The sequence below is a fragment of the Somniosus microcephalus genome, chromosome 14 (genome assembly GCF_052327205.1).
Source record: "Somniosus microcephalus isolate GS21.2 chromosome 14, FLI_Smic_1.0, whole genome shotgun sequence".
Lineage (NCBI taxonomy): Eukaryota > Metazoa > Chordata > Chondrichthyes > Squaliformes > Somniosidae > Somniosus > Somniosus microcephalus.
Genome location: NC_141000.1, coordinates 100,949,304 through 100,975,343, shown reverse-complemented (window position 1 = coordinate 100,975,343; position 26,040 = coordinate 100,949,304). Strand labels below are relative to the sequence as shown.

Below are 26,040 nucleotides of genomic sequence, written 5' to 3'. Positions count from 1 at the left end.
ATTGGTCAGAGGTGTATTAATCTGCGATGGACATTGGTCAGAGGTGTGTAAACATAGGATGGACACCCTTGGTCAGAGGTGTGTTAACCTGGGATGGACATTGGTCAGAGGTGTGTTAACCTGGGATGGACACCCTTGGTCAGAGGTGTGTTAACCTGGGATGGACATTGGTCAGAGGTGTGTTAACCTGGTATGGACATCGGTCAGAAGTGTGTAAACATGGGATAGACATTGGTCAGAGGTGTGTTAATCTGTGATGGACATTGGTCAGAGGTGTGTAAACATAGGATGGACACCCTCGGTCAGAGGTGTGTTAACCTGGGATGGACACCCCCGGTCAGAGTTGTGTTAACCTGGGATGGACACCCCCGGTCAGAGGTGTGTTAACCTGGGATGGACACCCCCGGTCAGAGGTGTGTTAGCCTGGGATGGACACCCCCGGTCAGAGGTGTGTTAGCCTGGGATGGACACCCCCGGTCAGAGGTGTGTTAGCCTGGGATGGACACCCCCGGTCAGAGGTGTGTTAGCCTGGGATGGACACCCCCGGTCAGAGGTGTGTTAGCCTGGGATGGACACCCCCGGTCAGAGGTGTGTTAGCCTGGGATGGACACCCCCGTTCAGAGGTGTGTTAGCCTGGGATGGACACCCTCGGTCAGTGGTGTGTTAACCTGGGATGGACACCCTCGGTCAGAGGTGTGTTAGCCTGGGATGGACACCCTCGGTCAGAGGTGTGTTAGCCCATCCTTTTGCTTTTAAGATAATGATGGACCTGCTGTGTACTTCCAGTCTTTTCTGATTTCCAGTATTGAGTTATTTTTTTCTTCTTATCTCAATTTCTTCCACTCCCTGTGGACCTCACGGAGGTCTGGGTCATGGATTTAGTCATCTTCTCTCTATTTGCTAACAGAAAGTGTTAAGATAATCGACTTCAGTGCTTTTTTTTAGCCTGAGAGAGGGCACTTTCTGACTCCCAAGTCCTGCACCCCCATCATTGTGGCTCAAAGCCATCAAACCTTGCCCATTGGGGCATCAATGTAATACTTAGCCATCATTCCAGGAAAGTTCCAGCTTTGATCCTGCTTCCTGCTGAGTAAGTTAATCAAAGCCAAAATACAGTGAGGGAGCAACAGTTGATTGGCTCCATGGCTCGGGAGAAGAAAAGAATTAGCCATGGTTCCTGTCCCTGATTGATATTCAGTGGCCTCTGCTGAAAAATGTGCATGTTTGGGTATTAGGAGAAGAGAAGGTCAGGATTGTGCCTGACAGTCAAATAGCTTGCCCTCAAGCAATCACTTGGTCAGGCTCACAAATGGCCATATTTTACAAGATACTAGAGGGAAATTACCACTTGTGGTACTGTACCTCGGAATGTTCCCACCTTCAGTAGAACAGGGAGGAAAACCAGGCAAAAAAGGAAGAAAATCACTGAGACAGAAAACTGAGTTTGAATGACAATCAAGGATCAATACCTTGGCTGCCAGTGTTGGAGTTCAGTACTCATTTTAGCAGCCATGCTCAACTCATTTCCACTATCTTCGTGTAATTAGCATCAAGAGATGGTTGAACTACTAATAAATTGGGTGAAACTGATTGAATTGAAAGGGCTGTTGTCACTGTGTCTAGAATTTTTAGATAGTAATTTCCTGGCACAGCCTGCTTGGAACTCAACTCAAAGGCTGTCATTTTTGGCATGTTTGCACTCCAGTGCATGCTTAATGCAGTCATTTCCCTTTATTAGTTTTGTTTGTGTTAGGTTAAAACAAAAAACAAATAACCAATTATCTCATTGTGCACACAATCTTTTTACAAATCTAATTAATTCTTTGCCACTTGATGGTGTCCCTTAGTTTGGGGTATATATAGTTCTGTATATTTTTAGTCCAAGTCTAGACTGGCATGAGTTGTAATAACAGTGTTCAGTTCGAAATATTCATTCTGCGCAAAATCCAAACATTGCCTCAACCAAGCTAACAACTTCAACTCGGCTAACATTGACCTGATTCCCCTGGTGAGCTTCACCAATCTTTACGGTCAGGTTGTTGGTGGAAAGGGAGAGGCAAACCAACTTGGGGAAGGGGCTCCTGAAACATATGAGCATGCCTTCTGAAGTACCAGCCCAGAAGCAGCATTCTCCATAGTGTAAGATCACAAGGCTGCAAAATGATCTCATCTCACTCTTCTGACGGAGGAGGATAGCACAGGCCGTGGATGGTTATAGAGGGGGAAAAACAGACTTTGGACATTTTCCCATTAAAATAGAAAATGTTACAGCAGCCTTTGTCATAGTCTAAAGAGGACATTACACTCTCAGTATCTACTTACAAAAAACACCTGCTCCCAAGCAGTGACAACAACAACAACATGCATTAACGCTGTAAAACAAGGTGCTTCACAGGAGCGTTATCAAACAAAATTTGATATGGAGCCACGTAAAGAATTACTGGGACAGATGACCAAGATTTTGCTCAAAGAGGCTGGTTTTAAGTAGCATCTTAAAGGAGGATAGAGAGGCGGGGAGATTTAAAAGAAAAAGACTTGCATTTATATAGCGCCTTTCATGACCTCAGGACATCCCAAAGTTCTTTACAGCCAATTAAGTACTTTTGAAGTGTAGTCACTGTTGTAATGTAGAAAGCACGGCAGCCAATTTGTGCACAACAAGCTCCCACAAACAGCATAAGAATATAAGGAGCAGGAGTAGGCCATTCGGCCCTGAGCCTGCTCCGCCATTCTATAAGATCATGGCTGATCTGATCCTGGCCTCAACTCCACTTTTCTGCCTGTTCTCCATAACCCTAGACTCCCCTGTAGTTCAAAATTCTGTCTATCTCAGCCTTGAACATGTCTCAGCCTCCACAGCTCTCTGGAGTAGAGAATTCCAAAGATTCACGACCCTCTGAGAGAAGAAATTCCTCCTCATCCCCATCTTAAATGGGCGAACCCTTATTCTGAAACTATGCTCCCTAGTTCTAGATTCCCCCACGAGGGGAAACATCCTTTCAGTATCTACCCTGTCAAGCCCCGTCAAAATCTTATATGTTTCAATAAGATCACCTCTCATTCTTCTAAACTCCAATGAGTATAGGCCCTACCTGCTCAAGCTTTCCTCATAAGACAACCCCTTCATCCCAGGAATCAACCTCGTGAACCTTCTCTGAACTGCCTCCAATGCAAGTATATCCCTCCTTAAATAAGGAGACCAAAACTGTACGCAGTACTCCAGGTGTGATCTCACCAATGCCCTGTACAGTTGTATCAAGACTTCTCTACTTTTATACTCCATCCCCCTTTGCAATAAAGGCCAACATTCTATTTGCCTTCCTAATTACTTGCTGTACCTGCATGCTAACTTTTTGTGTTTCATGTACAAGGACCCCCAGATCCCTCTGTACCGCAGCATTCTGTAGTCTCTTTCCATTTAAATAATATTTTGCTTTTCTATTCCTACCAAAGTGGATAACCTCACATTTTCCCATATTATACTCTATCTGCCAAATTTTTGACCACTCACTTAACCTATCTATGTTGCTTTGCAGACTCTTTTGTGTCCTCCTCATAACTTACTTTCCCACTTATCTTTGTATCATCAGCAAATTTGGCTACAGTACACTAGGTCCCTTCATCCAAGTCATTAATATAGATTGTAAATAGTTGCGGCCCCAGCACTGATCCCTGTGGCACCCTACTAGTTACAGTTTGCCAACCGGAAAATGACCCATTTATCCCGACTCTCTTTTCTGTTAGTTAGCCAATTCGCTATCCATGCTAATATATTACCTCCAACACCATGAGCTTTTATCTTGTGCAGTAACCTTTTATGTGGCACCTTATCGAATGCCTTTTGGAAATCCAAATACATGACATCTATTGGTTCCCCTTTATCCACCCTGCTCGTTACATCCTCAAAGTACTCTAGTAAATTTGTCAAACACGATTTCCCTTTCATAAAACCATGGTGACTCTGCTTGATTGTATTATGATTTTCTAAATGTCCTGCTACTACTTCCTTAATAATGGATTCCAGCATTTTCCCCAATGACAGATGTTAAGCTAACTGGTCTATAGTTTCCTGCTTTCTGTCTTGCTCCTTTCTTGAATATGGCGTTACATTTGTGGTTTTCCAATCCACTGGGACCTTTCCAAAGTCTAGGGAATTTTGGAAGATTACAACCAATGCATTCACTATCTCTGCAGCCACTTCTTTTAAGACCCTAGGATGCAGGCCATCAGATCCAGTGGACTTGTCAGCCTTTAGTCCCATTAGTTTGCCTAGTACTTTTTCTCTAGTGGTAGTGATTGTTCCCTTTTGCCCCTTGATTTTCCACTATTATTGGGATGCTTTTAGTGTCTTCTACCGTGAAGACAGATACAAAATATTTGTTCAAAGTCTCTGCCATTTCCTTGTTTCCCCATTATTAATTTCCCAGTCTCATCCTCTAAGGAACCAACGTTTACTTTATCTACTCTCTTCCTTTTTATATACTTGTAGAAGCTCTTACTGTCTGTTTTTATATTTCTTGCTAGTTTACTCTCAATCTATTTTCTCCCTCTTTATTAATTTTTTAGTCATCCTTTGCAAGTTTCTAAAAATTTCCCAATTTCTGGCCTACCACTAATCTTTGCAACATTGTATACCTTCTCTTTCAATTTGATACCCTCCTTAACTTCCTTAGTAAGCCACGGATGGTTCCTCCTTCTCGTAGAGTCTTTCTTTCTCACTGGAATATATCTTTGTTGAGAGTTATGAAATATCTTTTTAAAAGTCTGCCACTGTTTATCTATCGTCTTACCTTTTAATCTATTTTCCCAGTCCACTTTAGCCAACTCTGTCTTTATACCCTTGTAATTGCCTTTACTTAAGTTTAAGACATTAGTTTCAGACCCAAGTTTCTCACCCTCAAACTGAATGTGAAATTCTATCATGTTATGATCACTCTTCCCTAGAGGATCCTTTACTATGGATCATTAATTAATTCTGTATCATTACACATTACCAGATCTAAAATAGCCTGTTCCCTGGTTGGTTCCACAACGTATTGTTCTAAGCAATGCAATACTTACTAGATACTCTGTTTTGTGATGTAGATTAAGAGACAAATATTGGCCAGGACACCTAGGGAGGGAACTCCAATGGTGGAGCGATTAAAATCAGAGCTGTGCAAGAAGCCAGAATTGGAGGAGCGCAGAGATCTCGGAGGGTTGTAGGGCTAGAGGAAGTTATAGAGATAGGGAGGGGTGAGCCAATATCAGTCAGCAAGCACAGGGGTGATGGATGAACGGGACTTAGTGCGAGTTCGGATAAAAGCAGCATAGTTTTGGATGAGCTCCAGTTTACGGAGGATGCAAGGTGGGAAGTTGGCCAGGAGAGCATTGGAATAGCATGGTAGAATACTGGGCCTGAATCTGCAGTTGGAGGCTTCCCGCAGGTGGATGCCTCCAAACCGCAATAAATCTAATAATAATAATAATAATAATTTGCCTGCGTAGAGGTCCACGTATCCCGGGGTGCATGTGGTTCGCAAATAGACCAACTCTCCGCCAGCGGATGTCCATTTCCCGGGGATGCGGAGGATCTGTGAAGAAGGTTCTTGACAGATCGCAAGTTCCGGGTTTTTGCGCATGTACAGCCCATGCGTAAAACCCGGAACTTGCAAGGCACTTATGGCCACATACGCAATCATAGGCCACGGAAAATCCAGGCCACTGATTTGAAAGTTTCTGCTTGTGATTGGTTACCCACATGCAGAGTTTTGATCTCAACCAAGCTACCATATAATGGGGCTGAATGGAAACCAGGCACTTCGTTAGAGGGAGCAAAGAAGGAAGGGAGCCATTCTTGAAGTCTCATGTACTTTATATTTCAGAATAGCATTAGCCTTGCACCATCTCTTAATGTGTGTCAATCTCTCCTGCCTTCCATCCTATCACAGACCTTCCCTTTTGTTCTTTCATTCCCTCCCCCCTTTCCCTGTCCCTGCACTTGCTTAGAAACCTGTTCGATCTCCAGCTTTTTCCAGTTCTGACGAAGGGTCATCGACCTGAAACGTTAACTCTGTTTCTCTCTCCACAGATGCTGCTTGACCTGCTGAGATTTCCAGCATCCGCAGTATTTTGCTTTTGTACTAGCATTAGCAGGAAACTGGTACCAGCTTGCACTGCCCTTGGACACAGATGGTAGATTAAATTGCTGGGACAGGTTGCAAAAATTTAGTTTGTATCACCTCAAGTTTCGAAGGTTGAGAGGTGATCTAATCGAGATGTTTAAAATGATAAAGAGATTTGATAGGGTAGATACAGAGAAACTATTTCCTCTGGTGGAGGAACCTAAAAGAAGGGGAGGGACGTAATCTTAAAATTAGATCTAGGCCAATTAGGAGTGAAATTAGCAAGCATTTTTTTACGCAAAGTGTCATAAATCGCAACTTCTACAAGAAGTAACTCAGGAAGTACTACTGAACGGCCAGCTGAGGGCGCCGTCTGAGGAGTATAAATACTCGGGCGTGGGCCCAACTTGGCCAGAGACAATCTAGAAACAGGAAGCTAGTGACTACTAACTAGACCTCCATGTTTTGTTACAAGTCGATTAAAGCCTTGCTTTATGTACAACCAAGTGCGTAGTGAGTCTTTATTACGTCAATTTAATTGACTTGCTATCGTCTCCACGCCTTGGGTGATTCGGAACAACCAGCTGCAACTCGAACTGCAGAAAGGGACTTGGGCAAGAAACTGATCCATCATGGAAAAACTCCTTAGACCCGCTCGTCTCGACCTGGACCCGAATGCATGCACCTGCGGCAGCGAAGGTACGGAAGCATTGGTTTCGTACCTTTAGCAACTTTCTTGAAGAATGTGGGGCGGATGCCCCTAATAAGTTACGAATGCTTATTAACTACGTATCCTCTCATGTGTATGATTATATTGAGGACTGTATAGACTACGACGCTGCTATCCAAATTTTACAGCAGCTATATGTCAAGTCCCCGAATGAAATCTTTGCTCGACACCTACTGGCCACAACTCAGCAGCAGCCTGGGGAATCACTCGATGAATTCCTCCAGAAACTTCGCAGGCTCAGCAAAGATTGTAACCTTAAAGCGGTTACAGCTGAACAGTATCAAGAGGAACTAATCCGCGATTCCTTTATCAATGGGATTGCGTCCCCTTTTATACGTCAGCGCCTGCTGGAAAATAAAACCCTCAATTTACAGGCTGCTTATGACCAGGCGTGTTCCCTGGACTTGGCCAAGAAGAATGCAGACACTTATCTCCCACCACGTGCACGGGCGGCAGCTATCACCTTTAATGAGTCTTTCGATAGGTCTCGGGTGGATGCCCCTGCTGATGATGACTCTACTCTAACGGACAATGACCCTACCCTAGAGGCCTTTGCTGATGACGACCCCACCCTAGCAGCATCCTGGCAATCAGGAAGAAAGTGTTTCTTTTGTGGAGGTACGTTCCATTACAGAAAATTTTGCCCGGCTCGTAATGCGACCTGCAATCATTGCAGCAAGAAAGGACACTTTTCCAAGGTATGCCAGTCACGGGCCTCTGCTAACAAGAAAGACCGCTCCTCTAAAGTATACCGGTCGAGAGCTCCTGTTAACTTCACAGCTGCTATCTATGGAGCTGCTCCTCCCCCAAGAACCACTGCTAAGGCTACAGCTGCCGAAGGAAAAATTACCCCTCCTCCCATCACAGCTGTTTTTCTCCAAAGTTTGTCCCATGCAGCCATGAAGGTTTCAGTAAATGGGCACACTCTAAGCGCACTAATCGACTCCTGCAGCTCTGACAGCTTCATTAGTAAGCGGGCTGTCAGCAGGTTAAAACTGCGCATTTATCCCTCGGACAGGGAGATTGCAATGGCTCTGACGACTCTGACCACCAATTCTTCTGGCTTCTGTCTTGTCAACCTCATCAATGGTCGCACGTATCCCTCCACCCGGCTCGGAGTACTCGAAAATTTATGTAGCGATGTGCTTCTGGGACAGGACTTCCAGAAGCAGCACAAAAGACTCACTTTTGAGTTTGGAGGGTCGAAGCCGGAGCTTACCATTTCTAAGGTGCCGTTTTGTGCGCTCTCGGCGGCCTTACTCAGTGAGCCCTCCCTGTTTGTCAATCTCTCCCCCCGCTGTAAACCCATAGCCACCAAATCGCGGCGCTTTAGCCAAGACGACCGAGCATTTGTCGAGGCAGAAATCTCTCGCCTTTAACTGACGGGCTCAAGTCGTTGTTGTGAAAAACCCTTTAAAACAACATAAGAAACGTCTGTGTATTGATTATTCGCAGACTATTAATCAATATACCGATCTGGATGCCTACCCGCTACCACGCATAGATGACATGGTCAACAACCTTGCCAAATACAAGGTATTTTCAACCTTCGATTTAAAGAGCGCGTACCACCAGGTACCGCTGAAAGACTCTGACAAAAAGTATACGGCCTTTGAGGCCAATGGTCGGCTTTATCAGTTTCGTCGCCTTCCATTTGGGGTCACCAATGGGGTGGCCGTCTTCCAACGGGCAATGGATGGCCTAGTCTGGCAAGAGAACTTGACGGATACCTTTCCGTATTTAGACAATATCACTATTGCCGGCCATGATCAAAAGGAGCATGTCGCCAATCTTCAGAGATTTTTTGACGTTCTCCGTCGTCGCCACGTAACGTTAAACAAATCCAAATCGGTGAAATCGGTGCCATCAGTGAACATTCTCGGCTACTGGGTGGGCAACGGTGTTATTAAACCAGACCCAGAGCGACTTCGTCCACTTCAGGAGCTCCCTCCCCCTACAAATCTCGGCTCTCTTCGTCGGGCACTTGGCATGTTTGCTTATTACGCAAAGTGGCTACCTCACTTCTCTGATAAAATACAGCCCCTGCTTCATGTGAAGTCTTTTCCATTGGAAGCAACGGCTATTTCTGCCTTCAACCTCCTCAAACGACAGCTGGAGAAAGCCACGCTTCGCTCCATTGACGAAAACCTTCCTTTTGTGGTCGAATGCGATGCATCGGAGGTGCCGATCTCGGCTACCTTGAATCAAGGTGGTCGACCCGTGGCATTCCTATCCAGAACCTTACAGGGTAGCGAGCACCATTACCCCCCGTCGAGAAGGAGGCTACAGCCATCATCGAGGCTGTACACCAATGGAGTTATTTTCTTGCTCGGCGTCATTTCACGCTCATAACTGACCAGCGCTCCGTGGCCTTCATGTTGGATAACCGGAAGCGCACGAAAATCAAAAATAATAAAATTCAACTCTGGAGGATGGAGCCGGCCGCCTTTGGATATACTATCCGTTACCGACCCGGCAAACAGAATGTGGCCCCAGGTACCTTCACACGGGCATTTTGCTCTTCAATGCCAACGTCGACTCTGGTGGATATGCATATGGACTTATGCCATCCTGGCGTTACCCGTATGTTGCACTTACCATTCTCAATGGAGGATGTAAAGAAAACATGCTCCTCCTGTAGGATTTGTGCAGAATTGAAACCACAATTCTTCCGCCCATCAGATGACTTACTCATACATGCAATGCAGCCTATGCAGAGGCTCAGCATAGACTTTAAAGGGCCATTGCCTTCGTCGATGCGGAACACCTACCTACTTACGATGGTAGAATAGTATTCACGCTTTCCCTTTGCCTTCCCCTGTCCTAATATGCTTACCTCTATGGTAATTAAATGCCTTGATCAGGTCTTTTCCCTTTGTGGGACGGCCAATTTTATCCACACGGATCGGGGTCCCTCCTTTATGTCGAGTGAACTTAAAAGTTATCTCTCCCAACGGGGAATCGCCTCGAGTAAGATGACACCATATCACCCAATCGGCAATGGACAGGTTGAACGATACAATGCCATCATCTGGAACGCTGTCCGTCTGGCACTGAGGTTACGCAACCTACCAGACCAACAGTGGGAAACTGTGCTCCCTGACGTGTTACACTCTATCAGGTCTCTTCTCTCCACATCCACTAATGTCACACCTCATGAGCGATTCTTCAAGTTCCGGCGTCGCTCTACACATGGGACATCTCTAACGTCATGGTTGGTGGCTCCAGGCCCTGTGCTACTCCGGAGGTTCATCTGGTCTGCCAAGAACGACCCTCTTGTTGACGAGGTGGAGTTAACAGAGGTAAACCCCACGTATGCGCATGTGCGGTACCCTGATGGCCGGGAGTCCACCGTCTCGCTCAGAGATCTGGCTCCCTGCCCAACCGGTCACACGGGCCCGAACGATGAAGGATCCCACGACGATGATGTCAACACTCCGCACCCCTATGAAGATGACGCCCTACCTGGGACATCGAGGGATCTGCCGGCAGTGCTACCGGATCAACTCAGGGAGCCGAACACTCCCCGTAGGATGGCCACCCGAAATCAGGACGCCGGACAATCTCTGGCTACGACCCAGGATGAGGCCAGCTCTGCGCCTGTGGGGACCCGCACCCGGAGTCATGATATTCCCAGGCCTCCACAGGACGATCAAGACGACGTGGACTCTACCGACTTACCGGTACGGGCCAAGCGACCCAGGGACCAGGACACGGTCCGGGGAGATGTGCCTTCCGGTCACAAGCAGAAAGCTAAACGACTACGGCTATTTTTGGTCCGCCTAGTCCGTTAAAGGAAGACTGGACTTCCAAACCTTTTAGGGAGGAAGAATGTCATAAATCGCAACTTCTACAAGAAGTAACTCAGGAAGTACTACTGGACGGCCAGCTGAGGGCACCGTCCGAGGAGTATAAATACTCGGGCGAGGGCCCAACTTGGCCAGAGACAATCTGGAAACAGGAAGCTAGTGACTACTAACTAGACCTCCATGTTTTGTTACAAGTCAATTAAAGCCTTGCTTTATGTACAACCAAGTGTGTAGTGAGTCTTTATTACGTCACAAAGGGTAGTGGAAATCTGGAGCTCTCATCCCCAAAACGGCTGTGGATGCTAGGTTGATTGAAATTTTCTAGACTTGAGATTAATAGAGTTTTGTTAGATAAGGGTATCGAGGGATATGGAACAAAGGCGGGCAAATGGAGTTGAGATACAGATCAGCCATGCTCTAATAGAATGGCAGAACAGGATCAAGGGGCTTAATGGCTTACTCCGGTTCCTATGTTCCTTTATTCCTTTCCAAGGCTGACACCTAATGATTATTTTTCTAGAGCAGAGAAGAATCATGCTGGCGGCAAATGCGCCACGATTACTTCAGTTACAATAGGGGTAGAAAAGAGCAGGCGTGAAACAGATAAAAGCAGTTGGGTTGGCTACGAAGATATTTTTGGCTGATACTTTGCTTCTTCCTCCTGATAAAATCACTTTGTAGTCCAAAGAAGGTAGCTTTATTAACAGGAGGCAAAACTGCAAATGGACGGAATTGCTTTCAAACCTACTTCTGTCATGCAAATGAGATAAAATATCATTTTGGATGGTCTCATCCCAGCAGCAGTGGGCATGACTTTACATCAAAAAGACTTGGCATTAAAGTGGCAATCTCACTTTTGCCACTACAATGGCCCCTATAGTATCTATGAATGCAGCATTGACCTAGTAGGAGTTGCTTTTCTGAGACTGGGATGAAACGTGTTAGTAATGTTTTTGTAATTGTTCACCTTCAACAGGCTATGGCCACTGAGATACTATATCCACTGGTGACCCCTTGCACAGTTGACCTTCAACACATGTTAAATGTGCCTTCTTGCAATCAAGTTCTAGCTTGTTTTCAAATCGTGACATGATCAGATATCAGTCCAAGCCAACTGATAGCAGTACACAGCACATTCACTTCTTTGGCGAGCAGAGAACTATGAAAATCTTTAGTCAGTCAGAACTATAACTTCCTTCTATTAAATCCTATGTCCTTCAGAACTAGGTGAGTTTGGATGAAATACAAAATGGCCACCAGTGACCCTATAAACTTGTTACGATCACAGTCAAAAGTCCCAGAATCTGTAAAACATGTTTTGAGAAATGGATGCATTCAGTGTTGTTGCCAGAATTATTCAATGTGTTGGACCTGATAGACTAAAGAAAAAAATTACCGTAAGCCAATAATGCTTTAATATTGTACAATACACAACTTGTGTGATACTTTTAATTCACTACAAAATTGTTACCATCAGTCACAGATCTGTAATCACCAATACTTCACTTAGTACAACAATATATAATTCAAAGTGCACTCTCCAGACTCTGTAATTGTACTGCTGGGTGTTTTCCACAGCTCAAGTGCACATAGTACAGGAAACTCTTTGGTATCCGGCACCGACGGGACCGGCGTGTTGCTGGTTGATCAAAAACTCCGGATGACGGAGAGGGTTATCTACCGAGGCTATTTTTAAACAAAGAAAAATAAAAAAAATCAAGAAATATGCAGTATACAGTAATTGGGTACGCACCTACAGAATGTTGTGTTAAATGGATGGTGGAAGATGCTTGATTAAGTACAGTACTGCCAGTTGAGGGTAATGCAATGCAATGACTACCAGCAGCGTGGGAGACACACAGTACCCCTGTAAAATGGCGGATCAGAAGAGACTACCGGCAGCGCGGGAGAGTCAGACTCCTGTTATTGAGGTGTTCTGACTTCCGACAGCGCCAAGAAGCCGAGTAGTGGCAGTTTGGAGAACTACCCCCATTGACTAACTCGGCCACCGCGGGAGACTCGGACTCTGCAACATTGCCGGTTATTGAGGTGTTGTTTTCGGAGTGAGAATTTTGCCGGTTAATAGAGAATTCCGGATTTAGTTGCCGTTTAAATGAGAGTTTCCTGTATGAACATTTCATACACTCATAAAATCCAAGTGACAACATGGCATACTTTTTATTATCTTTCCAAAAGGAATTAACTAGTCAGTTGGCTACACACACAGGCTGGAGTGCTATCCACTGCTGAGCATTAATCATAACTTCTGTAAACTGTTAGGTGGCCGTGAAAGTCATTGATAAGAAGAAAGCCAAAAAAGACTCCTATGTAACAAAGAACCTGCGAAGAGAAGGGCAGATTCACCAAATGATCAGACATCCGAATATTACACAGCTTTTGGACATATTAGAAACAGAGAACAGCTACTACTTGGTAATGGAGCTCTGCACAGGAGGCAACTTAATGCACAAAATGTATGACAGAAAGATATTGGAAGAAGCAGAGGCACGCCGATACATCAGGCAGCTCACTCTAGCAGTGGAGCATCTACACCGGGCAGGAGTGGTCCACAGGTAGGTAGGTGAAGGTGTGTGTGTGTGTGTGTGTGTGTGTGTGTTGCACAACTGTTATTTTAATAGTTCTATGTTCTTCTATTTGGTCTCAACAACTAATTATGACCTTATAAAACAGCCCAACAAGATGGCATCATTATAGAGCGCTGAAACCATCATGATGCCTACCATGAATGCACATTTGCCTAGTGGTTCTGTACTTAACAACAAAAAGACATGCCACAACTTGAAAATATATCAACATAAATACCTTGAAACTGCCAGTGGGATGATGGAAGGGCTTTCAGTCTATTTTCTGTCATCACTGTTACAGTTGTTTAACGAAAGTAGAATATAAATGGAGATGTGATAAAGGAAATTTTGAATGCATAGCATGATAAACATCTTTACTCAACAAGTGATCATATTTGGAATAACCTGCCAAACAAGGTAATGGAAACAAAAACATTCAGGTTATTCAAAAATACATGGTGATGGTGTGATGTTGCTGTTGTGATGGGAAAGTTAATCTTCAATGGACTGAATGGCTTTTTTTCTGATATGTTTTCTTAAATGATTTGTTAAATCATTGTTTGTGCAATATGGCACTAAAATAACTTGGCAGAAGTTGTAACATCTACCTTTACTTTTTGTATATTTAAACAATTTTGTATTTTGAATGAATGATTTACATTTAGGAATATCCTCATTCTCAATTTAAAACCAATTGTAATTCCAACTTTTTTCATGATATTCTGATATGATTAATCAAATTTATTCTAGCGAGCATTCAATGTGTTTGCCATTTCCAAGAGGTGTGGTGAAATTGTTTGATATTTGTGGAAATGTAGTGTTTATTGCCTGTTCAATATTTCAAGAAGGAATTGCTACTAAATTGACGCTACAAAGATATAAAATATCTTCATTTGATTTTTCTGGAGCATTTTACAGCATTTTAGAAATCTGTTCGTAGCCTAGGGGAAAAAAAAATATTTATTGCTTTCAAATCATAGAAACACATGGAATGTACAGGACCAGAAAATAGAATTTTGGCCCATCTGACTAGTTCCAAAACAAATACTCTCAATGCAATAATAAGGCTATCAATTGTCAGTTCAAAATTTTAACTATAAAATTATAATATAGGAATGGAAAATACAGTCTATCTGGCTAGACCCAATAACCAATGCTTCTCAATAGCTCACTTCCTCAAATATCTATCGAATTCTTGCTTCAGTCTTTCCACACTTATCTGCCTCCACTGCCTCCTTCAGCAGCTCTTTGCATATTTTCATAACTCTTGGTGTAAAGAGGTTAAGTCTAAACTGTCTGTACATCTTTACTTTTCAAAGCTTGAGCAAGTATCCCCTGATTCGAGAGTTTGTGGTAATTTCATACATGTTACGGAACTAATTCTGATTATCTAGACTATAAAGCAGATGTTACTAAAAATAGCTTCTCTTCCTTTTTTTTCTCCTTTACTGAAGATCATGACACATTCTGGCTGCCGGGCGTGCTCCACTACCTCACTCGGTAGCCATTCTTTATGTGTACGTGTAGACAATGAGTGTTGATAGACTATTCAACTTTGGGGAAGGAGTAAAGGGCACAGGGGATATAACCATGAGGTGCAGTGGGGAGAAGATGGTTAGATAAGCAGCTGGGGCTAACTCAGCAACAGACAAAGGTGGAGAAGTATGACTGCAATAAGTTTCAGAACTTTGGAAACCTAAATATGCTCTTTTAACCTAAAGCTAAGTGGGCATCGCAGCCAGTCTGCATCCTGTGCTCATTCAACATCCATATTGATGCACTTTTCAGCAAGAGTCTCTGGATTGCAACCAGGAGTGGGCAACTTGGTTGATTTTTTTCCCCCTTCGCATTGAGGCAATTTATAGGCAATTTATACTAGCTTAGATTAACATGCTCGGGATAGTCATAGAGTTATACAGCACAGAAAGAGGCCCTTCAGCCCATCATGTCCGTGCCGGCCATCAAGCCCTGTCTATTCTAATCCCATTTTCCAGCACTTGGTCCGTAGCCTTGTATGCTATGGCATTTCAAGTGCTCATCTAAATGCTTCTTGAATGTTGTGAGGGTTCCTGCCTCTACCACCCTTTCAGGCAGTGAGTTCCAGATTCCAACCACCCTCTGGGTGAAAAAGTTTTTCCTCAAATCCCCTCTAAACCTCCTGCCCCTTACCTTGAAACTATGCCCCTTGGTTATTGACCCCTCTACTAAGGAGAAAAGTTCCTTTCTATCTACCCTATCTATGCCCCTCATAATTTTGTACACCTCAATCAGGTCCCCCTTCAGCCTTCTCTGCTCTAAGGAAAACAACCCCAGCCTGTCCAGTCTCTCTTCATAGCTGAAGCGCTCCAGCCCAGGTAACATCCTGGTGAATCTCCTCTGCATCCTCTCCAATGCAATCACATCCTTCCTATAGTGTGGTGACCAGAACTGCACACAGTATTCCAGCTGTGGCCTAACTAGCGTTTTGTACAGCTCCATCATAACCTCCCTGCTCTTATAATCTATGCCTCGGCTAATGAAGGCAAGTACCCCATATGCCTTTTTAACCACCTTATCTACCTGTCCTGCTGCCTTCAGGGATCTATGTACATGCACACCAAGGTCCCTCTGATCCTCTGTCCTTCCTAGGGCCCTACCATTCATTGTGTATTCCCTTGCCTTGTTAGTCCTCCCAAAATGCATCACCTCACACTTTTCAGGGTTAAATTCCATTTGCCACTGTTCTGCCCATCTAACCAACCCGTCTATATCGTCCTGTAGCCTGAGGCTTCCCTCCTCACTATTTACCACTCCACCAATTTTCATGTCATCTGCGAACTTACCGATCATACCTCCTACATTCATATCTAAATCATTAATGTACATAATAATATACATAATAAGAGTAGAAAAATCAGGGATTTGAACAATTGAAGCTCATACTTTAAAATGAGCATGAGGAAAATTACACATACTGTAGTTACTGAACAAACCATCATTATAACAAGTGCTATACTGAAGGATAAACACAACCTATCAAGTAACTATTTTTATTGTACTTTTCTCACAGACTGCTCATCTTACTTTGGCCAGTAAGAATCCATAACACTGTAATACTTTTCTACAAAGCTGATACTCACACACGGGCCAAAACAATGTCAAGCTATTTCCTAGAATCCAGTTTATATTAGGACTTAAAATAACTGCATTTTAATTTATTCTGGGATTACAATCGGAGCTTGGAAGTGACAATGGAGTAGCCATTTATTGCAGTCGCAAACCGTACATACCTGCGCTGCTCCGAAGCTGCCACACCAGAGAGTTTGCCGCACACCTGCAAGAGGAAGTTCCTCTGTGCACCAATTGGTTAATGCATTTGCATCAATTCCCTGTGTGCACTTTTTTTGTAACTAATTAATTAACTTCTGAGTTGAATAGCGCACACAAGAATTTGAAGCGAGCACATTAACCAGTACACTAAAAACAGCATACAGGGGAATTTTAACCCTTGGTCTGGTACAAAATCTCTGGACCTTCAGGCAGTACGCTGAGCCATTTTGTTCGGCCTGACTGCCTGCCTCTCTTCCGCGGCTATGTTCGCGCCCGGGTGGCCCTGGAGATGGAGCACGCAGTGTCCTACGGCACGCTTGAGGCCTTCCGCGACCGGTGGGCGCCGCAGCCAATCAAAATTTAATTTAATTTGTTAAGTTTTACTTAATGTTTTATTAAGTTACAGAATTTTTGTTTAATCACCCAAACCAGAAGAATACACTGAGCCATTGGAAGTGCATCAATGACGATTTACAATGTGTTGCTGTAAAATAGTACTTCAGAGGAATAGAATGAAGATATTTTTCATTTCTTTGTAACCAGCAATGCCTAATTTACCAAAAACAACACTAACAGTTCCCCAGAGGAACACTGCACATTTAGTAGGCAGTAAACACCCCACACAGTGTTCAACAGCTTTATTCACATTTTGTAACAGTACTGACCTTGAGCAATTACATATTTTTAGAGTAACTTCTTCACTTTGACACCAACTCTCTTCCTCTTCCAAAAGTGTGATAATTTTTTTCAATAATTCCTCACTCTCTCAGTTCAAAGTTATTTCTATGTAACAGAAGGTTTTCTGAATGAATTCTTGAATTTCTTTTTTTTTTGCAGAGATTTGAAGATTGAAAACCTTTTACTTGACGAAAAGAACAATATAAAATTAATAGGTATGCTCAGTCAACATGTGTTCCGAGCTGGGAGGAGATAGATGTTTTGCAATTTTTCTGGGTAGTTGGTTCACTGAAATAGAGATTTGGAAGGGAATACTGTGCTGTGACATTAAAAAGGTTGGAAAGGAAACCTCAAATACTAAATGTGTGAAATATGAACAGAAAATGCTGGGAAGGCAGGGCGGGTCAGTCAGTGTTTGAAGGAGAAAAGATCCATTAATGTTTTGGATGAGACCTTTGTCTTGAGAAGAAGTTCACACCCAAAATGTTAACCTGCCTTTTCTCTTTCAGATTCTGAGCACCCTGTTGTGTATTTCAGCATTTTCTGTTTTTCTTAATTTGAGTTGTTAAAGAGTAAACCGTGAAATAAGAAATCTATTCAGGGAGAATGACCAAAATTCTGAGATTAGTAACAAAATGTTGAATGGGATACTAAACATGAAAGGTAAACTGTTGGTTATGGATACAATTTTTATCTACATAACGATATTCACTGCACTACAAATGTCATTCATTCTGGGAAGTGTTTGAGATATATTGACATTGGGGAGTTATATAAATGCATGGTATTACAATGAATTCTGAAAGAGAAATAGTAAGAAACAGAAATGTTAAATTTTAGCAATACAGTCTACTGCTGTTAATTCAAAGTACTTAATTTGGAATTACTGGATAATAAATTTTAATTCAATTGCTTAATTCAAATTCTTGGATAATTCAAATTTCTGGGGCAATGACTTCAAAATAGGAATAGATTGAAACAGAAATGTTGTTGAACATGGAAATTGCATTCTCTTCATTGTAGCGGGATGTGTATAGTGCTGGACATTTAAGATGAAAGGGTGTCAACTGACAAGACTGAGAAAATGAAATATTTTTCCTTTGATGTGTGCATTTGTGAAAGACTGTTTAAATGTTATTTAGGAAAGGAAAATTCTTCCAGCATAAATCACAGTATTGTGATACTGAAAACGATTGTACAAGTTTGCCTTCATCTTGATATTCCTTCCCTTGGATTCACCAGATTTCGGATTGAGTAACTGTGCTGGTATTTTGGGTTATTCTGATCCTTTCAGCACTCAGTGTGGGAGTCCGGCCTACGCAGCTCCGGAGCTTTTAGCACGCAAGAAATACGGTCCCAAAGTGGATATATGGTCAATGTAAGTGCATTACTGGTGACTAAATCGGGTTTAAAAAATGCACATTCAATGAAAGCAAACATCTTCAACTTGTCTTATCTTGCTCTTTAATAATACTGTATCCTTATGTTGACTGACCTTTTAAAGTGCGGTCTTTTGAACTCGTTTTATTTTGAACATCACAATATCACTGCATTAGTGATTTTTTTCCCCCAGACAAATTATGTTTGCAGTAACTTTTCTGATGTATGATATTTCCCAAATCACATTTTGCACAGTGACAACAGTTAAGGCTAGCCCAGCTCAATTTGCATGGTATTCCTAGTGATCGAAATCTTCCACTTAGAAACCACAAACCAACTTCAAGGTCAAAAGATGGGGGATTTTTTATTTTGAGCTAATGTCGGAATAAAGAACTCCCGGGTTGTGTTCATGTGACTGGCTGTTGCAGTTCAGCTGCAGATTTGCAACTAATGTGAGTTTGCAGTTGCAGTATAGATGGGGGAAAGGGAGGGGGGAAAGGGAGTAATAGTTCCACCCATTATATGATGGCACATCTGCTAATACTTCATTTTTTAATTTTTTTAGTGGCGTGAATACCTATGCAATGCTGACTGGCACCTTACCGTTCACAGTGGAGCCATTCAGCCTGAGAGCTTTGCACCAGAAAATGGTGGATAAAGACCTTAATCCCCTACCCGCCCATCTCTCATCAGGTAATAACAGATCCAGGATTTTATGATATGACAGAAGATCCATGCAGCTGTTTGATGCACGTTACTAAGGGACCAATCGCCTCAGCACTTTTAAAGGGCGACCGCAACAGGAAATCCGATTACAAACTTTAGTTTCATCTACAGTCACTGTATTGGCATAATGTACATTCCTGAGCTCCGTGTATGTGCAATATATTATTTCAAAAGTGCCCGCATTCGCTTCCGTGTGCTTTATCAAGACAGTGTATGTATTTTTCAGACTTTAATTATAATTATTTCATGTGCAGTTTTTAATGCAGATGTTTCTGGGAACAATTTCCCCAGGTAGAGCGGGTGAGCAGTCAATCTGCTGCCAGGCCCCTGTCAATGATGCTCTTCAACTGATATGGAGGGAAGAGAGCAAGCTGGGCTAGAGAGGTGCTTGGGGCAAATCTAACAAAAATACAAGTATCTTCTGGAGTAATGATGACACAACATACTTTCATTTGAAAATAACATGAAAAAATGTATTTTACATTTTTTTTTGCAATGATTTTCTCCCGTCCTCTTCCCTCCTCTCTCGAAGGCAGTAGCTCCTTGCTGGGATATGATCTTGCAAGCACCAGTATCTGTTTCAGTGCCCATTAGGCCCTGAGTGTTGACAGTCTATTTAACCATGGGGGGATTGCAACCCAGCTCAATCCTGTCCTCACCTGGTGTCCACACCCACATACTTTCAGGAAGGGTCACTTGATCGTGCGCAGGTACCCTGGCTAATTTTCTTCTCCCTAATGCAGGAGGGCTGAGGCCAATTGTAGAACTTCCAAATATTGCTTGGCATAAGGCCAGGTAATTTAGCATAGACTGGGAATGAACTTGGGACCTTCCTGGTCTGAGTGGCTCAGCTACTCACTAAATATACTCGTTGAAGTATTAGGGGAGCTAACATGGTATTTTTAATAGGAAATGGCCTAACTCACTTATTGAGTCATGAGTACACTGTGCACGTTCAATGGCACAGCATTTGTGATTAATCAAGGGCTAACCATAGTAGCAATTATGGTGGCAATTATGCAGCAGGCTGATGTGAATCAATAGAAGGGCCAATGGAAAATAGGTAAGCTGCCCTTCTTTGTTGCCTGCTTGGAGCATATTTTCTGAGGAAGATAAATGTCGTGGGTCAAAAGTTGAAACTCATTTCCATACATTTCGTGATTTTCAGCACATGGAACTCCCATGTCAAGCACCTAACAATTCAAAATAATTTAATCACATCTTAGGGCAATGTAAGAGCCCCGTTTCCAAGTTGGATTGAATCCAGGAACAAGTAAACACAGAAAAGAAACACAACCCAGACAAATATCAGGACCACTGTGGTTTTGCATGTTGCAGGGGATCTCATTCTCTATCACTGTTCATTTCTACTTTGTGCATGCTTTAATCAAGGGTAGTCACTAAGCCTTTAATGAGGTCCACAATCTGAGCATTAACGTGCTTGAGAGCCACTTTCACAGACCGATCATAAACCAACTCTACATACCTACTTTACTTTGGTTTTGTGTTTTTAAACACATTGGCTTGGATTTTGCCAATGGGGAGCTTTTGGAGGCGGGACTCCCACTTGTCGGGTTTCAGTCCCACCTCCATCGACTTGTGGCCAACCCACGCTATTTTCCCTTGATTGACCTTGTTAAGCCCGCCCAGCAGGCTTAGCAGGCCAATTAAGGGAAAGCCGGTTGCAGAGAACGTCAACGTATGACGTTTCATCTGTCAATGTCATCGTTTGACAGCTCTGTGAAGCTGTCAAACAGTGACATTCTCTGTAGTTTGATGAGTTCTTGATTTCAAGACCTCATCAAAACATCTTTCTTTTGTAGAAATTAGATGGTTGTTGCATTGGAGAATGCAACGGCCATCTGTCATCTCTGCCGTGGAGGTGTGAGACTCTCCGCATACCCACCGATTGAAGCCTGCAGGAAGAAACAAAGGTAAGTACACTTTTTCTAACACTTTGCACTTAACTCAGATACTCACCTCTCCACACTTGCACCCATCACTCCCCTCCACAGCACACTTTTGGACCCCTCTGACCCCCGCAGACCCACTACTCGCCTCGGTAACCCTGGTGGGTTTTGGAGCCTTCGGGAAGCCCGCACTTGTGAGGGCAAAAAGGGGATAAGCCTATTTTCTGCCTGTTAACTACCTGTTAACAGGCAGTTAAGTGGCTTTAATCCCTTCCCGCCTCCAAGGAGACGGGACCCGGCGCAGGACGGCTACCCGCCTCCTGGCAAGATGGCATGGAGGCGGGTTGGGCACCCACCCCCAAATTCTGCCATTTTCCTGGCAGTCCTGCCTCCAAACCCGCCTCCCCAGGGCTGGCAAAATCCAGCCCGTTGCTTTATTCTCCTGCCTCTTCCTATAATTTTGGCTATAGTAACATGGCTGTAAAGCCAGCCCTACTAACACATGAAGTAGAAGGCCTGCTGAGGGCCACAGGTGACGAGAAGATATGTTGCCAATCCACTGCTTCAACTCCTACCATAGTGATGGGAAGTAATATTTTTCAATGATGGTAAAAAAAAATTTCTAAACAATTCTTGAAATTTGAAAAATATCCATTCTGATTTAGCATTTCCCCTTTTTAATATCCAGTTCAAAACATTCGTTGTCCCATAGGGTTGTACAGGTCAGGCAGCATCTATAGAGAGAGAGAATCAGAGTTAACGTTTTAGGTTGATGACCCTTCGTCAGAACTGGAAAAAGTTGGAGATGTAACAGGTGCAACACTTGCTTAAAAACCTGTTATATCTCCAACTTTTTCCAGTTCTGACGAAGGGTCATCGACCTGAAACGTTAACTCTGTTTCTCTCTGTACAGATGCTGCCTGACTGGCTAAGTATTTCCAGCATTTTCTGTTTTTATTTCAGATTTCCAGCATCTGCAGTATTTTGCTTTTGCATCACTATAATCCAATGCTGCTGTTGAATTAGCTGCTAGAAGGTGCATGGCTATGAGAAGAGCTTTTCCTTATCTTAACATTGAATCATGGCAATTACAGCACAGGAGGAGGTCATTTATGTATCGAATTGCCATCACCTCTTTCAGGTGGCCTGACTGAAATTGTGAGGTCGCCATAAGGAGAGATTTCCCTTGGTCACAAAGATTTCCCATATTTGTTATTTCTACCAAAAATTGTAAATGTGTTTATTTTTTACAATTTTACTGGTAATGGCGAACATAGGACATCTTTTCACTTTGCTTACAATTTCACTAACGTATAGTGATCAGAGGAGAGTATTTCCTAATGTGGGAAACCTTGTATGCCAACCAGGATTCTACCACTTTGTGACACAAATCATTAGAACCAGTGCCCTATACCATAGCGATGCCAGACCACTTACAAATTTAATGTTGAAATAGCACGACAAAATGTCATCCAATACTATGAAATTCATTGCAACTAATAGGCCTTATTTTATGGTAGGTGAGTCATGGCAGCTGTTATCAGTTTCAGCAACTGGTACAATGCGGAACATACTGGAGCACTGTCATAATGAGTCGTGTCAAGCCTGACTACAAATAACATGATCCCACTGTATCTGGAGTCTGTTTTAAATTTATGTCACTTTCGTTTCTCAATGTGTTAAACAAAGCAAAGTGGATCCAGATATGGAGTAATAATCCTTGTCAAACCACTTTTTTTTTAAAGGTTCATATGTTATGGATTTTTTAATGTTATCTTTTAGGAACTTTGTTATGATTTAGAAATGTAACTGCGGAAGAGGAATGAAGTACAGGTCATCATAGCAAATTTTAAAAGCTTATATTTTTAATGCGTTACTTAAGCTGTGGCTGTAATTTTACTACGATGCCAGTTGCTTTAGAGTAACTGGTTTCTTTCTCGGCAGTAGTAGACTCCCATGATGACACCCCAATTGAATGCAGCCCTCCCCACTACATTAATTTTACATGTTTGTGAACATGCAGATACACACAGGGTATTGCATTAATAAAAGTCACCCCCCTTCACCATCTCAGTGGGGGGGGGGGGGGACATTGGCAAAGAGCTATCTTCCTCCAAGATGACTTTCTGTTTTCATAGCCCAGGTTGCTCTTTGCCTTCTCTAATCTCCAAGTTAAAGGAGGATGGAGTGGAGGCAGGAAGTCAGCAGAGATGGGACTACAGAGAGGGAAACATGTTGAAAGTATTTCCTTGTACTGTGACCTTCCCCTTTAACAAAATAGTTCTCTTAAGTGGTGTTGGTGCTATTTTTAATGTTGCTAAATAAAAATATACCAAAATATATCTTTTTAAGGAATGAATCGAGCTTAGATATGCCTTCCTTAATATATAGATGCCAGCTTAATTTAGAATTTTAACTTGACTTTTTCATTTTTTTAATTTATTTGTATGCCTGATCTGTGTGTGTTCATGCACAACATTAAGAAAGCCTTAAAAATTGCGCTCTGGCATAAGGTTTAAAAAAAAATTAATGTCTGAATTGGTTTGCGTGGAAAGGCAAATCTGCAAATAGTGCAGCTAAAACAAAAGTCACAAGCAATTAAAATGGGCCACGTGTTTTAAAATAGCAGGGAAAGGCTAAAATAGCACCCGTATTTTATGTGACAGACGTGTCTGCACTGGTACTTACAAAGTTGAAAATCAAGTAATAGTTACAACACAAGAATGTAGGACCAGGACAGGGTTGTTGAAGCTCATTTGCTCATTCTACCATTTAGGGCTCTTTCAGTACTCTTACTGATAGTGTTTTAATTCCCTTCCTGTCAGAAGGCCAAATCCCTTTATTTCCTGTTGAATCGGGAATCACTTCATTTCCTTTTCATTAAAATAAGGAATATGCTTCTGTCCCATCTTTCCTTATTTTTTTTGCTATAATAATAGTCAGCTGTGGCTCAGTTGGTAGCCCACTCACCTCTGAGTCAGAAGGTCATGGGTTCAAGTCCCACTCCTTGAGCACATAAATCTAGGCTGACACTCCAGTGCAGTGCTGAGGGAGTGCTGCACTGTCGGAGGTGCCATCTATCGGATGAGACGTTAAACCGAGGCCCCGTCTGCTCTCTCGGGTGGACGTAAAAGATCCCATGGCACTATTTCGAAGAAGAGCAGGGGAGTTATCCCCGGTATCCTGGCCAATATTTATCCCTCAACCAACATAACAAAAACAGATTATCTGGTCATTATCACATTGCTGTTTGTGGGACCATGCTGTGCGCAAATTGGCTGCCACATTTCCACGTTACAACAGTGACTTCTAAAGTACTTCATTGGCTGTAAAGCGCTTTGAGACGTCTGGTGGTCATGAAAGGCGCTATATAAATGCAAGTCTTTCTTTCTTTCATAATAAGGATGGAGTGGTGGCATGGTGTATTTGCACATGAAAACGCAATTACCTCAAGCTATATAACATAGGTTTGACCCTCTGGCCTGAGCAGCGGTGCTGTGGGAGGCTACCCGAAAAGGCCAGGTTCTTTCTCACAGGGAAAGAGGAGCTATCCACAGGCATACACTGGCTTAGGGCAGCATTGATAGAGGCTTGGGAAGAAAAATTGCCTGTCTTACCTCACAGCAGCATTTAGTGAACAGCAGGGCAAAGCAGGAGAGGGGAAAAAAGGGAGGAAAAGAGAGAATTTTACTCTCAAATAAAAACACAACACTGTAATACTCAGCTTTCAAAATCTACTGAAAACTATTTTTGACAATATTGTAACTCAGGGTTAATAATGTTCAAATCTGACAAATGAACTGTGGGAAGTTTCCTTTGTATACTTTATACAATATAATATTAGTTATTATTCTTTGCTTCTTATGTGAATTTTCAGATGAAAATTGATAACCTTATATATTTAATACATTGCAGAAATAGAAATGTAACCAACTGATATATTTTTATAATTTTAACCGAAGATTAATTTGTATATTTTAGGCTGCAACACTCTGTTTAATCATAGGCTGGGTTTGGAACAAGCTTCTGTTAACATTAAATTAATGTAAACCAGGCGGCTGCTTTAAAACCCTACTGAAAACAAAATGAGGCCTCAGTTTGGAATGAAGTCCTGTCACAGATTGAGAGCAATCATTTAAAGATGTCAAATATAGGCTTCGGTGAGGTTTTTTTGTGTAAACTATACAATATCTAATACTTTAGCATTTTTTATCTGCTTAGAGAGAGATATGTATTTATATTGCACTGAGATCAATGATTGCTATAGTATAATTTTCATTATTTTTCTAGCTGCTGTTAACTTTCTGCGGTCCTTACTTGAGCCTGACCCTATTAAACGGCCCAACATCCAGCAGGTACTGGCTGATCTCTGGCTGAACGACAAACACCCGGGGACACCTACGTGCAGCAGTGTTTACCCAAACCGGTAAGGTGTAATGAGCCACTGTCGACCGGCAGGATTAGGCTTCCTTTCCCACAGCAGCAGGCGTTCTGTCGGGTGATTATGGAGCAGCATTTGAGGGCGGTCCTAACGAATCCAAGTGCTCTCCTGGCTGGAGGAGGGAACGTGCAGAAGGGGCAAAATAGCGAGAGAAATGTCCGCTCTGGATGCATCATGTACTGTTCTCCAGCTGATGCAGCAGGCAGGCCGTCTGCTCTCAGTGATCTGCCATCGTCATTCTTGAGCCAGTCACTAGAAGGTGCGCAAGAGAAATCCGTGGTGTTTCACCCTATAATTTTCCTTGTGGGGAACTGCATAGTTGCTGTTTGCCACTTCTGAAGATGGCATGGCCAAGATCAAGAACTCAG

General features: G+C 42.8%; 1 protein-coding gene across 1 annotated transcript in view; it reads left to right on the top strand.

The window, feature by feature from the left end:
* hunk (hormonally up-regulated Neu-associated kinase) overlaps window positions 1-26,040 on the top strand; it is a 66,916-nt gene that overhangs the window by 5,029 nt on the left and 35,847 nt on the right. The window contains exons 2-6 of the mRNA XM_086007051.1: window positions 12,924-13,216; window positions 17,375-17,430; window positions 18,458-18,593; window positions 19,161-19,288; window positions 25,522-25,657. Of these exons, the coding sequence (XP_085863177.1) occupies window positions 12,924-13,216; window positions 17,375-17,430; window positions 18,458-18,593; window positions 19,161-19,288; window positions 25,522-25,657 (749 nt within the window). The remainder of the gene's footprint in view (window positions 1-12,923; window positions 13,217-17,374; window positions 17,431-18,457; window positions 18,594-19,160; window positions 19,289-25,521; window positions 25,658-26,040) is intronic.